The sequence below is a fragment of the Symphalangus syndactylus genome, chromosome 1 (genome assembly GCF_028878055.3).
Source record: "Symphalangus syndactylus isolate Jambi chromosome 1, NHGRI_mSymSyn1-v2.1_pri, whole genome shotgun sequence".
In the NCBI taxonomy this organism is placed as follows: domain Eukaryota; kingdom Metazoa; phylum Chordata; class Mammalia; order Primates; family Hylobatidae; genus Symphalangus; species Symphalangus syndactylus.
In genome coordinates this window covers 136,823,683-136,841,039 of record NC_072423.2, presented here as the reverse complement: position 1 = coordinate 136,841,039, position 17,357 = coordinate 136,823,683, and the positions used below count along the sequence as shown (strand labels likewise).

Here is a 17,357-nt window from a genome sequence, read left to right as displayed (position 1 = left end):
TTAAAAAGGGAATTCTGGGAAGGATCTGGGCAGAGAAAAAAGGGAACTAGAATGCTTTGTGCGTTCATTCAGTCATTTATCTATGAACTCAGAAAACATTTATTTAGCATCTACATGTGCTCAGCGTTGTTCCAGGTGCTGAAAATGTTCCAGGTGCTTGGTCATTCCTCAATGAGAAAGAGAGGTGAAAATGAAGGGAAGAACATGAAAAGATGCTCAACATCATTGCAGGGAAATGCAAATGAAAACCACAATGAGATACCACTTTACACTCACTAGTATGGTTTTAACAAAAAAGACAGTCACAAGTGTTGGTAAGGAGGTGTGCTCATGTGCTTTTGTGTGCATAGAAAGACCTACTTACAAAACACAAAGTAACTTTTAAACCACAAAGTAACTCAATTAGGAAAACAGGCACCTTCCTGGTAAAGGCAGATGGAATATACAGACCCGTACTGTCAAAAAAGCTACATCTTGACCTCTTATACCTCCAGGTTGTATACAATTAATCCAACAGAATGAAGACTTTCAAGTTCTTGGTATCAAGTATGGAATGCAGAGATAAGGGAAAAAGAGGTACAAGTCATTTCTGTCTAATCTCAGGTATAAGAACCAATTGTGATACAGTTGAACACTGTTGTACTTGTGGGACATGACTTGGGAGGGGTCAAAACAAGGTGTCCAAGAACATTAACCAGAGTTGGGAAGATGCAGGTAGTTCCCCCTCACCTCATACTCCCCCAACTTATCTCATGAGACCTGCTGGCTTTATCTTTTGGCATTGGCAGCCGGACCCTGAAGATTTATTCCTACCTGTAGTTCAACAGTTTATGTAGATGGTGTTTAAGGTTCTTGTGGAATCCAACAATAATTCAATCAGTCACTGGAATGGACTCCTTTCATTTAATGACTGCTAGGCTGAGAGGTGGTATGCTTTACTCTCTTATTTCTCCTAGATTATCTTCTTCATGGGTGGAGGTGATTAAATGTCTTTAGTTAAATCATCAAACCTTCTACAGAAACATCTACTTAAGTTGGTGGCAGCTGCTTACATGATCATACTAGTGCACCCCACCCCTTGCTTTCTTTTCTTTAACATATTAACTCTGAACCATCTTATTTATCCAAAACAGTCACCACAGGCAATGATACATCAATCATTATGCGTAAGTCTATTATTCTTCATTAAATAACTTCCATCAGGGAATAATGTCCCACACATAGTGACTAGGTAGGTGAGGATTCTCTTAAGGTTACTGAACATGATTGACAACATTACATACTAACCAATTCTCCTAGAGAACTCAACCATTTCTTGCTGTTGTATTTCCTGTTGTATTTAAGTGTCTCTATCATTTTCCTTTGTCATACTCACCAAATGAGTTACACAATGGTCAATATACCAAACTAAGGAAAATGCACATGTGTCATTAGTTTTGTTGCCAAGAGTGGACACTAACGAGTGTCATAATGTCAGTGTTGGGTTCTGCGTAGAAACAAATACTACAGACACAATCCTGGAAGCTACAACTATTCATCTCAGGAACTGCATCTGCTAGTTGTCCTAGGTGACTGCTAAAGAAGCCTGGTCAATAACCCTCTAGAAAAAATTAAGGTCCATGACAATATATGATAGTTCAAAAATGATATATTTCCCCCAGCTCTTGTCTGCTCAGATGTATTATTTTTCAGATTAATACATTATGCTGCCACTTTATCAAGCATATTTTTGTAAAAGCAAACTCCATCTGTTTGTTCAACAAAGGACTTGAGATTTTTTCAGTTGACATTTGGCAATGTCTGGTTAATTGCTAAGTATTATCTTGCATATCTTACAGTTAATGCTTTTTAAAAAATATTCTCTGAGGGACTTGTCATGTAGAAGGGGAAAGTTTTGTACATTTGCACTACAAAGCATGCAACAGGTAGTAAGCTTGGCTTCTTGGTTGAAACAGATTCAATGCTTTCTTCCCTATGGGCAAGATCAGAAGCCTGGCTAGTTTAATTCTTTTGAGTGAATTATAACAGCATCTCAGGTCCTAGGAGGAGAAACACTGGTTCCTCTTGTCACTTTGGCAGATACATGGCCCTTAGGGAATGGAATATAAAGCAGATTAATCTTGAAGGTAGATCTAAAATATAAGGTGCTGCCTAGGAGAGCAGATACGTAGCAGCAAGTGAGAAGAGCTGAGTTCAGAGATCTTTTCCAAACTGGCAAATCTTACCATCTGTATAAGACCACTTGCCTAGCAGAACCAGTCCTGGCATCTTAAGGGAGGGGCTGTGATTTGTGGTAGCAGGAAATACTTTGAGTAGCTCAGAGAAGTGAAGAAGTTCCATGTTGCTGATTCATCTTGTGGAGCTATCAACTCAGAGCCAGTAAGTATCTGATCTTGGGACGGGATAGAGGATGAGACTATATTTTGTCACCCTTCAGGAAGCTAAGTCACTAGCATGCTTAGTCACCCTTCTGATTTTATACTGAACCTCCTCAGTTCATCCTGCAGCTCAGACCTGATGATTTCAGCTTGTTTTCCCCACCAGCACCTTCCCTATGTCATTTCTTTACATACTTAAAAACCTTGAAAGGCTTATCCTTTAGCCTTTCCCCAACATACGAATCCTGATTCCTTTTATATTTAATTCTTGGCATTAGGTACCAAGCTTTATATCATGTTAAACTTTAACCCTGTGATAGACACTATATTAAATTAAACCATGCATTTATCCATTTGTTTATTTAACAGCATGTATGGGTGTACTGTGTGGAAGACACTTGGTACAAACTTGAAACAGCATTAACTTTGGAGGCCTTCATCCATTGCCCTGTGCAAATTATTAGCAGAGCTGACCCAGGGGCTCCCACTTCACACAATCTTTCCTCAGAACATCCACTGTTTTCCTGCCCTCCCTACCCCTGCTTGGAGTCTTGGGGTCTCTTTCTTTACACTTTGTCCTCTGGCTGGCTGGGCCCTGGTGTTGGGGGACAGCAGACAATGGCTTGCCAGGCTTTGAGCACTGAAGCACTGGTGGGCGGAGGAGGGCGAGCAGGAGGACCAAGTAGAGGTGTCAATCTAGAAAAGGGGATGAGGATATGATGCCAAAGGACCTGGATTCTCATTGGAGGCTTTAGTGCAGGAAAAGGGACAACATGAGTTTTGGATCACTTCTTCTGACTCAAGAATTCCTGAAACTAAAACATATTTTTAAATTACAATTTTTTTAACTTTTATTTTTTGAGACAGGGACTCACTCTGTCACCCAGACTGGAGTGCAGTGGTATGACCATGGCTCACTGGAGCCTTGAACTCCTGGGCCCAAGCAGTCCTCCCAGCTCAGCTTCCTGAGTAGCTGGGACTACAGGTGCATGGCCACCACACCTGGCTAATTTTTAAGTTGTTTTGTAGAGATGGGGTCTTGCTATGTTTCCCAGGCTGGTCTTGAGCTCCTGGGTTCAAACCATCCTCCCATCTTGGCCTCCCAGAGTGTTGGGACTACAGGCATGAGCCACAGTGCCCAGCCTATTTTTTAATTTTTAGGGCCAGGTTTGGGCATAGTATAGTTTAATGTATAAGAAGTACCTAGTGAAATGTTCCTTTCGCCGTCCCTATACATTAAGATTCTTAATAGCTGACATAACCTTTCAATCTAGAATTAGAGGGAAAACACTTGAAGATGCAAATCACTAAGAAAGGAAATACGTTGATATAATGCGTTTGAGTTGGAATATTAATCAAAAGGGCACACATTCTGGCAGTCTACATTTGGCTTGCAGAGTTTTTAAAAATCTTAGCCAATTTTTAAAACCAGGAAATCTCATAAAACATACAGAATTCTTGCTTCATGTGAAAAACAGGAGGAACTGGCAATACTGAACCCAAATTCTCACAGTGTAACGATCAACTGAACTAGAAAGGTAGCCCTACCTCCCAAGAAACAGACATCCTTTTTAGTGCTCCACAGTCAGAACCTCTCCCGATTGTGTGCATCAGTTGCTATTTATTTTTGTTCTTGCATTGTGCCTTTTCATAAAGAAGTATTTCACATAATTCTTTATCAAGAGTGGAAAAACAAAAGTAGTTTGAGAAAAATGAAACTTTTTTTTTTTTTTTTTTTTTTTTTTTTTTGGGACGAGTTTCACTCTTGTTGACCAGGCTGGAGTGCAATGGCACGATCTCGGCTCGCAGCAGCTTCCACCTCCCGGGTTCAAGTGATTCTCCTGCCTCAGCCTCCTGACTCGCTGGGATTACAGGTGCCTGCCACCACGCCCAGCTATTATTTGTTATTTTTAGTAGAGATGGGGTTTCGCCATGTTGGCCAGGCTGGTCTTGAAATCCTGACCTCAGGTAGTCTACCTGCCTCGGCCTCCCAAGGTGCTGGGATTATAGGCGTGAGCCACTGCTCTCAGCCCGAGAACATATTTCTTCATGGAAGTGAGAAATATTCTTATCATATATTATGTAAGCATTATGTGTCTTTGTTGAAAAATTTAAATTAAGCAGCCATTGTAAGACAGCTCTTCCTCTCTCTCTCGCATACTTGGAGGCATTGGAGTTGTAGAACCCTGGTATTGATGAGATCACTTCCTGTTTTAAAAGAGGGCATGAATTAGAAAGCAGGAAGGCAAAGTCATCAGAAGATTAGGGGAGGGAGCAGAAACAGTCACTAGAGATGGGTGATAGTTGCCTCTGATTTTGCTGTGAGAAGCATTTTATAGCTTTGGGCTCATGCAGAAGCACCCACAGTTATGTCATATCCTGAATCCTTGAGAAAAACAAGTGCCATTTCTTTACCTGAAAATCCATTCAGAATGGGATTCAAGGTTATAGCTCTAAAAATGTGGGCTATCAGCCCTTCAGCCTTATGTTACATAAACATACATAAAAGGGAAGGAGCTGTTGCATTTGTCATCAGAACACCATCACTGTCGTTATGAGCTGTACTGCTCTCCCTGAAGGTGTATCCTGCAGTCACATGGATGTGCGCTTTATGGAGTGCAAAATAAAAGAGGTTGATGCTTTTGTGGTGCTTATGATCTAGATAGATTTGACATAAATAAGCAAACATGATGAGGAGAACCCAAATCCCAACAATGGAAATGAGCTATGACATATATGTATGTGTTATGTTGCATGTATATATGGTTATGTAGGTTCAGGTGTACTCCATTTTGACAGAAGTCAATATATGAACATTTAAATATTATATTTGGAAATGGAGGAGGGATTTTAACATTACAAAAAATTCTTTATGAAAGATCCTTTACTTCAGATATTCTCCAAGTAGTAAGTTCTTCACCATTAATGCAGTAGTCCTCAAGTGGGGGTGGTTTTGCCTCCCAGGGGACATTTGGCAAAGTCTGGAGGTATTTTTGGTTGCCACAACTGCTGTGTGTGTCTGTGTGTGTGTGTGTGTGTGTGTGTGTGTTTGCTACTGGTGTCCAGTGGGAAGAGGGACCAGGAATGATGCTAAACATCCTACAATGCACAGGACAACCATCACAACAAAGAATTATGTGGCCCCAATGTCAATAGTGCCAAGGTTAAGAAACCCTAGTCTAATATACTTTATATACAATATAGTACTTTTCAAAGGTGATTTACACAAATGATTCAGAGTTATTGTATAAAACAAAGGATATCTGCCTTTGAAGGCAGGGCTGGTTGGGAGCGGGGGTGATGAGAGAATGTGTTGCTGGGTAATAGAAGAGGCTGGTAGGCTGTGAGCTGAGTTGGTGACATAAAGTGATGCAGGCTGACAGTGGCAAGGTGGCCCACCAGGGTGTGGCTGGCAGTGGCTGACAGCTGGAAGAAAGCATACTGGTTCAGGGATGGAGACTAGGGTGACAGAGAAAGGAACCCATGGGGAGACTGGCCAAGGCTTCTGGAACAGAGGGTGTGGGTAAAAGCACAAAGCCAGAATCAAAATTGAACTCTTGAGGGCAGGGAAGAGTTGGTGGAATTTGTGGCAATGGAAAAGGGCCCAAAACCTTGAGACGGAGCCCTGTGGTGGTGCAGGGTATGGGGAAGAACTGCCCCTGAGTGGCTGGAAGCAGAAGGCTTTAAGCAAGAGAGGGCGAACCTGGAGGGAAGAAAGGCAGGAAAACATGGTGGGAGGTATCTGCAGATAAGGAAAGCAGGTGTGTGGGGTGACTGCTCAAAAGCACATTCTAGGAGTCTCCGAGAGAGCTGAGGAAATTCTCTACCACAGCTGATACCGAGGGAGCTGATGAGAGGGAAGTACCAAGGACAGCGCACGGGAAGGTCAGCATTCCCAACGCTCTGGAAACCGGAAGAATACAGATAACCAAGTGGGCACTGGTGAAGCCAAGGACCCATAAGATGATGGGATCATAAAAGCTGGACCAGAGTGGGTGATAGGGCGGGAAGCAGCTTGACTTCAGGCTGAATGCACTTGAGTGCTGAGAAAAAAGTGTTGTGCTTGACTATGAAAAATTATTCATGGAGGCATGTGAGGTGGTGGATATGAACTCCATATGCAGAAAGTCAGCAGTCTCACCATTCCTCTGTAAGTCTGCCAGGTATCTGAATCCATTTGATCATAATGCTTTGGACTCCTACTGTTAGCTTTCATTGTGAGTAAGGGCAATGCATGCTCTGGATGAGGTTAGGGCATTCAGTGAAATCTCTGAAAGACATGTCTTTGACGAGACAGTTAATTCTCAGGAAAGAAAAGGAAAGAGTCAGCTCACGCTTTTGTCTGCACTTGGACTTGGTTTGGAAACGATTATTGCTCCTTACTTTGCTTTCATTTCTGGGTGCCAAGAGGCACTTTCATTTAACCTTTTGTACAGTGAATGTGTTCTGTATTTTTAAAAGTTGTGGTATTGTTTTCTGGAGTGGTATTTCCTCTGAACAGCATATGGGTGGCAGTACCTAATTTAAAATCCTGACTTTCCATCAGCGTCCTCAAATTACATACACATTGTTGAAAAATCTATGATTGCATTAACCACTTAACTATTACATTTAAAAGAGATTATTTAGTACTCAACAGTTCACTGGGTGGACTGATAACATCTGTGTTTAAATTAAAAAATTCAAGTAGAGGGGAAGAGTAAGGATGGGAGAGAGAGGGAGAGAAAGAGAAGATAGAGGAAGAAAGAGATGGAGGGAAAGTAGGAGAGAGAGATAGAGGGAGAGGAAGAAGGAAAGGAAGGGAAAGCTTGAGAAAGAAACATTCCCCAATTTGCCACTTAATTTTCATTTCAAATGCCTATGTAATTGTTCACCTGGAGTCAACAGAGCTACAGAACACACACACACACACACACACACACACACACACACACACACACACACACACATATACAAAGACAGAATTCTATCTCCAAGTTAGAGGGACAATGAAAGCGGATTCAGAAAGCACAGTCCTGTGTGGGGTTTCTGCTTCGGTTATTAATTTTTCTTTCTGCACAACTAAAAACGTGGTTGTAGAGCAACAACACATACAATCAGAACCAAAACCGAATAGGACAACCCTCCCCCACCCCCATCTCCTTGATCCTGGCTGAAAAACAGGAAATTCTTATTCTCTTGGACATGATAAGCAACTCTGACAACTTTTCGAACATGCAATTCCTATCAAGTAAGATGGCATGTAGAAGGTCAAGCAAAGAATCCCGTGGAGGACAGTCGCCCAGAGCAGACTCCTAGGAAGGATTCTGTTTCACCAGACCTGGCTGGCCCAGACTAAATCGAGAGGTTGACCTGCAAAGCTGCCTTCAGAGCAGCCAGATGCAGATGCAGGCTGTTTGGGAACTTCAGAATGTAATTAGTATTTGTGATGGAAACAGCCAGCACTTCTACCCACAAAAAGATTTTTTTTTTTTTAAAGAAAGAAAAGAAGAGAAAAAAAAGTCAACTTTTTACTTTGCTGAAACCTCAGCCACAGAGGAGAAAGCACAACAAATAACCTGGGTGCCATTCTCCTCCATCTGATTCCAAACTTATTCCCTCCTTCTCCTGAATTTGCAGGGGCCAGAAGTGTGCAGCCAGCACTGGCCCTGTGAGGACTTAGCATAGCATTTCACAGCTATGTCACTAGAATTACAGTAAATATCATATCTTCTGAGTGAATGATAGGGTTCTTTTCATTTGTCCCTAACTTTTGAAAATTAAAAATTTGTTTTTTCATAAACCATATGAAAAATAAGACAGACATTACATTCTGCATTTCAGCCCTCCTCAATGTGAAAATTACATCGGTTTTCCCCTCCTCAATTCTTGAAGCTTTATTTTAAATGTGATTCAATGAACTGACTTCTGACTCTTCCTTAGTTCATGTTCTTAGTGCTTCCAGAACTTGATAACTTATTCTGTCGGCTACGAATGCAAAAAAAACTTTGTAGAAAAACAATCCTAGGAAAACTAAAAGATATTCTAAAGTCTACCAATTAAGATAACCATTCTTAATGTTGGGTAGTGTAGCCTTCCTTTATTTCACCAGTTTGTACCTATAATGTTTTTAAAAGATTGTAATTTTTTTTACAAGATTCTCTGTATATTAGAAAATAAAGGCTAGGAAATAAGCCATCCTTAAAAAAATAAAAAGTTAACACAGCTGCATTATTGGAGTTTATAAAGCTGTAATGACAGCAATGAACACAGATGAAGCAATTATGAACTTTTATCTATTGTGAATAGATAAAAATCCAATTGGAAAATGAGGCCTACCCCACTGAACACCTGTTTATAGTCTTAATTTTGCCTTAATGAGACATTACTGATGTCCTTCAACACAACAAAAATCAATAGTGGATCAATATGGATAAACATGTTGGGTACAACCTTTTGTCCTAAGAGACAGTTAACAGCTGGGTTTAGTTTTACTGGGATTTACTTGAAGACTTGTAAAAGTAAATAATGGTGCATTTAAGAATATTTGCCTGTTTTGATTTAGTGAGTTTGGCAGGTGGCGGTGGCCTTTCAATGACATATGGCTTTGAAATTACATCAATATATGCATACAACTGTGTCTTTTCCTCTAGTTCATGCATCAAATTAATTAGTAAAGAATCCCTGGTTTAACATTTTATAAGCAAATATTCCCCAGTGTTGGTTGAAGAAAATACAGTGAAAAGATAAAAGAGAAAAGAGCCTGAAACGTTCTGCAGGAATTTTTAAGAATAGCAGAATGAGCACATAGATTGACAGGTACCAATATTTTCTAACAACACTACAAAAGGCATATCCAAGTATGTTTAATGAGGCAATGTTAATTTCTTCTTTTCAAAGTTAAATTACTTATACTATTAAATGAAATAGCACATGTTCAATCTATCTCAAATGTTTCCATTAGGGGACTTACCCTGTGTATCCCTTGTAATAAATGAGATTCTGATGACCTTCAAAAGGATGCAAAACTCTATATTTATAAATAAAAATAAAGATGAGCAACTCTAAATATATTTTATGCTGTAATCCCCTTAATATTTCATGATTGGAAGTTATAGAATAACATTATATATAGTAAAAATTACAGATTCCAGTTTTTGTTTTTATAAAATTTTGTTCATTTGTTTTCCTAACAGACTACTTTCAATTATAGAGTCACATTAAGAAAAGCAAATGATAAATTTTATAGAAACCACAACTAAATAAACCACATTATGTTTTAAGATTAATTTAACAGAGAAATTTACCTTTGAGGTTCAAAGGGCATCATGTTTTTTGTAAATTATAGAAACTTGTAAATTTGGTTCTCTATGCAACATCCTATAGATTATATACAAAAACATGAGATTCTGGCATATCTGCACTAGCATTTACACTATTTCAAAAGCATTCCTATCTGGCAGTTGCTACTAAATGTTCTACCTGTTTGCCTCGCTTATTTTATTTTTCAGTATCTTATTTTTCAGTAATATAAGAAATGTTCTATTGACAGAAATTTAAATAGCATTATAAAGCCACAGTGTCTATTAAGATAAATGGATATTGTACTGGTTTTAATATTGGCTATTTTGAAGGGTGTTTCACTTGCTTTCATAAAGGGAATTCACTTGATATGATTACAGACATGTTCAACTTTAGGGACAAAATAGCAAGGTAAAGTTTCTCAGTTTTTGAGTTTTACATTCTTACAGTTTGACATAGTTACAAATAGATTCTTTACTGTTTATATGGATAAGTAAATACATTAAAATGAACATTTACAGATCCTAGCAAATCAACATTATTATAGTACTGTCAAGTAAATCACTAAATCACTAAATATTTTACTAGTTAACTAGTTAACTAAAATAAACTTTCAAAATGAAGTGCCAAGAAAAAGTCAAATGAGTTTTTAATCTGAACCTGAACTAGAGAGAATTATCCCACTTCAAACACCACAACACCTACCCGCCAAAAGGAAACCTTTCACATATTTTCTGTCGCAAAGAAGCCAACAGTAGTCACTTTGGGCAATATATACACACACATGCAAAATACAGAAAGGCAACTCACTCCAGCTTTCACAGATGAAGAAAAAAAGTGCTTGGAAATCTTGATGTTCACAGAGTCCTTCAATCACCTAGCAACCCCTCTTACTGCCGTTTTTAATTTCAAATATTTAGCATTCAAATTCAAAGATTTGACGAAGCTGATGTAAACTGTAACTTTAAAATGAAACGAAAACAAACAGTGAAACTTTGAACAAATTTAAGCAAAATGGTCCCTACCTTTTTTTTGAGAATACGATGGCGACTGCACTTGAGAAAAAGTAGGCTTTTCTTCAGTGAAATATTCAGGTTGGCTGTATTGATTCAGGGCCATGTCCAAGTCAGAGTCCTTGCTTTTAAACATGTTTCCAGGGTAACTACAGGTATAAGGCTGATTCACTGCCCAGGCCTGTTCCATATATATGTTGTTACTGGGCACAGCCTGAGCATCGCAACCACTGTAACCCGGACTATCTTCAAAATACGCGTAATAATCAGTGGACTGCATGTAGCAATTGCTGCCGGCAGCTGGGTGCACTTCATATATTTCTTGCATACAGTAGTTCATTTTGTTTCCCTGGTTCAGTTTCTAGTTTACATATACACACACTCTACGCATGCATTCTCCAGCCCCATACACCCTGAGAGCTGGGCATATACACAGAGAAGCATACATACATACACATGAAACGCGAAGGGAAGATGAATAAACACCACCACCAACACAGCAACCCAGCCTGCTTTACTTTGTAATAGCACCTGATGTGCTAAAATCCTATTTAGACCGAGGTGTCTTTTGAGCTCTTCTGCCATCCAAACATATTGGAAAGCAGATTTATGACTATCAAAGGTCTTAAGCTGTGCATGCAGCTAGTTAATTCCTGGGGAAGATGGCAGGCAGGTAGGAATGACCTCCACCCAGATAGGGAAGTGACGGCGAGAATGTTACTCTGAAGCTGCTAAGATGCATTTTATATGCTGTTTTTAACCCCTTTCAACATGATTATAAAACGATTACTCATTGTTATGTCATTTTGGTTGACAGCTTAAGCATGAAACATTATAAAGACATCTTAGAGAATATCCTTGGATACAAAGAAAATCCTAAAATCAATAATCTAGTTTATTAGCATGAACCAGAGAAAATCCAGTAGTAATGAGCCTGATGACTGACTGACTCCAAAACATTAATCTAGCTGTGAAAATATTAGTGGTTGAATCTGTTGTTGAATGTTACTGACTGGCTTTTAATACTAGGATCCAACCATCTTCCCATGACACACAGGTCCCGCTGGTTTTTAAAACATGCCAAGGAAGTACACGGTTGAAAATGCTGCTGATGTCTGCAAGTGAGTTTTATTCTGTTCCTTGTGCATGATTATTTTCTACCTCATAAGCACTAATCTGCATGAGACCTAAAGCTTACATTAACTGTTCAGTTCTGTAATTTATGTTTTCTTTATAAAGGCACGAGAGAGAGTGTATGCCAATGCCCCTATATGAGGAATACCCCTATTGTATAGCAGCTTTCCTTTCCTGTTGGTGCTTAACAGTACTCTGATCAGTAGTATGTGGAAAACTGTAAACACTTACCACTTTATTCCCATTCAAATCTGCTTTTGAGATTATTTTCAAGATTTAACGTGATTTAAGTGGTATTCATGTACTTACTTAAAGATAGTGATCAAAAAGGGAACAGCATTTTCTGTAAGAATCATCATATCTTTTAATTAAGAAGCTAACAAATACCAAATTAGATTGTAAATGCTTGCTAAGATGGTTACTAATGGTATTTTCTCCCTGTGGATGGTGGCCAGTGTGTGCATGTCACGTATATGCATAGTTGTAGATCATGACATCAGGAAGGGCGGATGCTGCTCTTCTACACTGGGGATTCCTTCCGTTTCTTGGGCAGCCTGTTTTCAGGGCTGGGCCTCAGGTGGTTACGTTTACATTTGGCTTCCTGCTGGTCCATGAGCATGTGACCTTGTTGGTATTTCTCTCTAAAGGACCATCAACAATGTAATATTGTAATTTTCAACAGTGAGACCTTTGCTTTGGACATGTAGCTCCAGTCATCAATTGCAACGTGGAATTCTGGGGCAGGGACATATGGCAGAAGTAAGGAGGGTATTACAGTCATTCAACAAATTATGGGATGTCTGTTAAGTACAAAGCAAGGAGTTGGTGGCTGTAGAGATGGCTGTTCAGAAAAAAATCACCGTCTCTGTCAATAAGTAGCTTAATAGCATGTGTATTAAATATACAGTCAAGTGGACCATCACTGTGCTGTCTTTAATTGCTGACTTTTTATAAATGTAGTAAAGGAGCTATAGACTCAAGGGAAAAGGTGAGGAATTATAGAATGAGCAAAAGATGTGACAAAATTAGAAAAGAGACCCAGGCAGACCTATGTGGAGGATAGTAATAAGACTCCTTTAAAAACTGCAACTGATATAAAACAAGCAAAAGCATGTTCTTCAGTTGGTATATTTTGAACCTGGAAAATGAATCATAATATCCTAGAAAGCATGAAAAGTTACCATAAGGAATAAAGAACACAGCTAACATTTTAATCGTGTTCTTACTTTCTGATTACTCTTAAAACAAATAAAAGATTTATTCAGTATTATTAAGAACACATACACAATATTACAATTAACATTTCCTCCCTACTGGAAATGTCAAAACATTTCATTGGAAGCAATAACTATTTTCTGAAAACCCCAGGAAAAAGGATCCAGGCCTTATGTTTTTTTTGTCTGATCTCATTTATTTAACTCAAATTTCCCAAGCCTAATCTGAAAATTAACCTTTCAATAAAGCAGTTTTCTTTTTTGGCAAATGCACATGTTCCAAAGTCTCTTTTTCTGGTTAAGAGCTGCGTGTTGAATCCATTCGATTTTGCAGCTTTGCCCAATGCATTTCCTGGCTCCCTCTCTTTCTCATTAAAGGCAGAAATCCAAGCGATTTCTTGCTTTTCATCAGTAACAATATCAACGAAAATCAGAGACTCAACTTTTATTCCAAAGGAACACTTAAAAATAATTTTCAGAAATCTCTAAATATGCTTGAAAAATTGGAGACTTATTCTCCCCTAGAACTGGATATAAATACTGCAACGAAAAAGGAAAGAATAGCTGCTGAAAAACTTTCTCTCTCTTTTTACTAAACATCAGAAAGGTCAACAGTATTTTTATTGAATTTAAAAAATCCTGAATTCCCTCAGAAATCTTTAAATTAAAAAAAGTTTCAAAACATATTTAAGAGAGCTCACTTCCTCACTAACGTTTATTGTTTGGAGAAAACAGAACAAAACATTCTGAAACACCTCCTCATACCAAGTGGGAATACTCTTTACTTGTAATGAATGCATAAAACTCTCATTACTATTAGTTGAAAATGGAGCTCAACACTCACATTGAATTTGAAATACGGCCCCTCACATCCTGATAGAAGCAATCACATCTGTCACCTGTGATTCAGTCTTGCATGCTTCTTTGTAAAGCCAATAAAGCAATGTAAACATATTATGTGTCACAAATGGGGTAAGCTTCAGTGACGTTGTTGTCTTATTTCCTTGATTGCCTGCTCTAATTATTTAAAGAGCAGCTTAAGAGTTATTTCACTTATAGTGCATCCAACTGCCTTAAATAAACTCAGGAGGACTTTAATAATTCCGATTAGAAGTGTTTCAATCAATAATTTATATATATATATATATATACACACATATATACACACACATATATATATGTATATATATACACACACATATATATGTGTATATATATATATATATGCTCCTAGGTATGACTTACAGAAAGTCCGCTTTAATAATTATGGGATGAAATCTTAGCATCAAGATTTTTAAAAGAAGTTCCCGAGGTTATTTACATAAGTAGCAACATTTGAGAACCACTTGTTCTACTAGGTGTCTGACCCCAGTCCCCTCACCAAGGAGCAGGGAATCCTGTGTACTAACTCCTTTTTCTTCATTTGCAGCTTCACTACATATTTCCCTTAGTTCTTAGCAATTTACCCTCCACACTTCAACCAGGCTTCACTTGCCTTTGAGTTAACCAGTCAAGCAGAGGAGGCAGCACAAAAGGAGGCACACTAGGAAAGAACGAAATACAAGGAGAAGTATAATAAACTTGGCATGGGGACACAGGAGTAATCTGCCTAGAGTGCCAGGGATGGCTTCACAGAAGAGGTGACCAGTGAGCTGGAAGAGTATGTAGGACATCATCAGTGGAGGCCTAAGATATGAAATGGCTGAGCAGAAATGTCTTAGGAAGGGTGCTATCAACTAACTGTACTTGCAAAAAGGCACATAAAGAAAGATAATTGATAAGCTTTAAAGCAACTGGTCGGAGCCTTTTAACTTCCACTCTAATGATTGTTCTCACTTTCTGTTTTAGTAATTGAACTTCTAAATTTTAGTTGGGCTCATGGCCCCTGAGAAAAAAACTATACGTCCCAGTTTCCCATTTGTCAATATGTGTCTGTGTGACTAACTTCTGGCCAATGAGATGTACTAGAAGCAGTGTTGCAAGGCAATTTCTAGGAAGCTTAAAAGACACATTAAAAGCAACTGGTGCATTCCATTTGCCTCTCCTTTGTTTTGACTCTCTGTTCCCTGCAATGACTGGAGCCCCAGCCATCATTTTGGTCCATGAGAGTGAGGACTATACTCTAGGGATTGTAGAAGAATGATCTGGAAAATTCTAGGTTGCTGAAATACACGGATTTGCCATACTAGCTCTGGACTGCCAACTTCTGGACTTCTTTTTTCTTGAGACAGAAATAAACTTATTTAGGTCACAGTTTTCTTATTTGTAAAACAGAGATAACTACTCACTTCATTGGTTATTGTGAAGATTAAGTGAGTTTATATAAGTAAAGTACTTAGAATGATGACTGGCCTAGTGACATAATTATATATACATAATAATTATAATATATATTATATATATTATATATCTCTTAGGTCTTGTCTTGGGCTACTTCTCAGTCTACACTCTAGGTCAGAGGTCAGCAATCTTCAGCCTGTGGGCCAAACATGACCCACCACCTGTTTCGTAAATAAAGTTTACTGGAATACAGCTTTTATTTGTTACATATTGTCTGTGGCTGTTTTTGTGCTACCATGGCAGAATTGAGTAGTTGCAAGAGAGATCTTATAGCCTGCTGAAAATATTTACCACCTGGTATTTTGGAGAAAAAGTTTGCCAAGCCCTGCTCTAGGTGATCTCATCCTGTCTCACAGCTTTAAATACTAATTATATGCAACATCCATGTGGATATCTCCATCCCAGATGTCTCCTCTGAAACCAGGATCCTATATCCAACCATCAACTTGACATCTCCATTTGCCCAACCAGGGCGTCTCCAACTTAATTCTTTCTAAAACCCGTTCCTCTCACAGTAGTCCCATCCTGGCACCACCATCCACCTGGGAGCTTAAGCAAATAACCTTCAAGCCAACTCTTTTCTTCCCTTCACTACCTAAATCCAATCCATTAGCAAGTTCATTGGTTCCTCCTCCAAAATATATGTTTAATGCAACTACTTCCTTCTCTCCGCTGCCATCATTGCAGTCCAATCCATCATCATCTCCTAACTGGACTCCCTTCTGGCTTTCACATTAGCTTTGGGCCACTTTAATATTTTCTTGACACAGCCACCAAAGAGTGATGTTTTACAGGCTGAAAATCAGATAATGTTTCTTCCTTGTTTAAAACCTTCAGTGGCTTTGTACTGTATTTAGAACAAAATCCAAACCTCTACCAAAAGGTGGTCCTTCCCCACTACTTGTCAACCCTCCTGCTTCCTTGACATAAACCAAAATAGCATCCTCATTGTTCCTTGAGCACTCCAAGTTTTCGCCTGCCTCGATTCAAGGACGCTGCACATGTTCTTCCCTCTGTCTGATATATCCCTCCCTTCAGCTCTTCACAGGACAGAGCCCTTCTCATTTGTTTGGATGGAGCCTAAATGACATTTTGTGTGTCAGGAACCTCTTGATTCCATCAGAGGCCTGAAAGCCCTGACACTCTTCACATACATAACAACACTTGCTCTCTCAGAAAAAAGATGAAGGACTCTCTGTGCACCAAAATCCATGTGCATTAAAAAAAAAAAAGATAAAATGTTACATATTGCAATAAGTGGATTATCTTAGGCTTGAAAGTTCCTGGGAGATATCTGTCTGTCTCAAATCGATCCAGTTTGTTCTTTTATATCTTCGTCACAAGAGAACAGAGATAGAGCTGTTTATTAAACCTACCTCAGTTGAGGTTATGGAATTACAAATAACGATCATCAGTGCCAATCATCTCTGCCCCAAAAAAGATTATAAAAAGGATTGAGACATTTCCTGCCCTTTGAAGTAACTACTCAAATTGAGGGAAGTTCCCTTTAAAAACGTAAAGAAGCATGAGTCTCGATCTTACCACTGAAGTGCTGAAAGCACATCTAATACATTTTGGCGGAAACCAAAGAGGTGCACAAAAACTTTTGACCATGCTTTCTTGGATTGTTGAGGTCTGGGATCTCTGGACTCATTGCTTCAGATTAGTTCAACTCCAGAGACGTGAGCAGGGCAAGCTCCTGGAACTTCTGGACCACTCAACTTTAAAGCAGCCCTCCCTCCAGACCCTAACGCATATGGAACATTTATGGAGGCTGAGACCTGTTTTAGATTTTCTTAGGATCCCAGGATATTACAGCAGGAACTTCTGAGCTATGCATTCCACACGTATTTTATCTGATTATGAGAAAACTGAATCCCAAGGGGATGAAGTGACTTGTCACATGGTAGGTGGTAGCTATTGGGGCCGTGACCCACTCATGCTTTGTCTGTATCATTTCTCCTATTGTAGGTGGGGCCTTTATTTTCCCAACTGGG

General features: G+C 39.0%; 1 protein-coding gene across 12 annotated transcripts in view; it reads right to left on the bottom strand.

Annotated features, from left to right (window-relative positions):
• The window catches only part of THRB (thyroid hormone receptor beta), a 382,425-nt gene that overhangs the window by 36,184 nt on the left and 328,884 nt on the right, over positions 1-17,357 (bottom strand). The window contains exon 1 of one of the 12 annotated variants that reach the window (XM_055285684.2): positions 10,685-11,066. The exons of the other annotated variants lie outside the window; for them this stretch is intronic. Coding sequence (XP_055141659.1) covers positions 10,685-11,012 — 328 coding nt within the window. The 5' untranslated portion in view covers positions 11,013-11,066. Of the gene's footprint in view, positions 1-10,684; positions 11,067-17,357 lie in introns of those variants that run through there. 12 annotated transcript variants of the gene reach the window in all.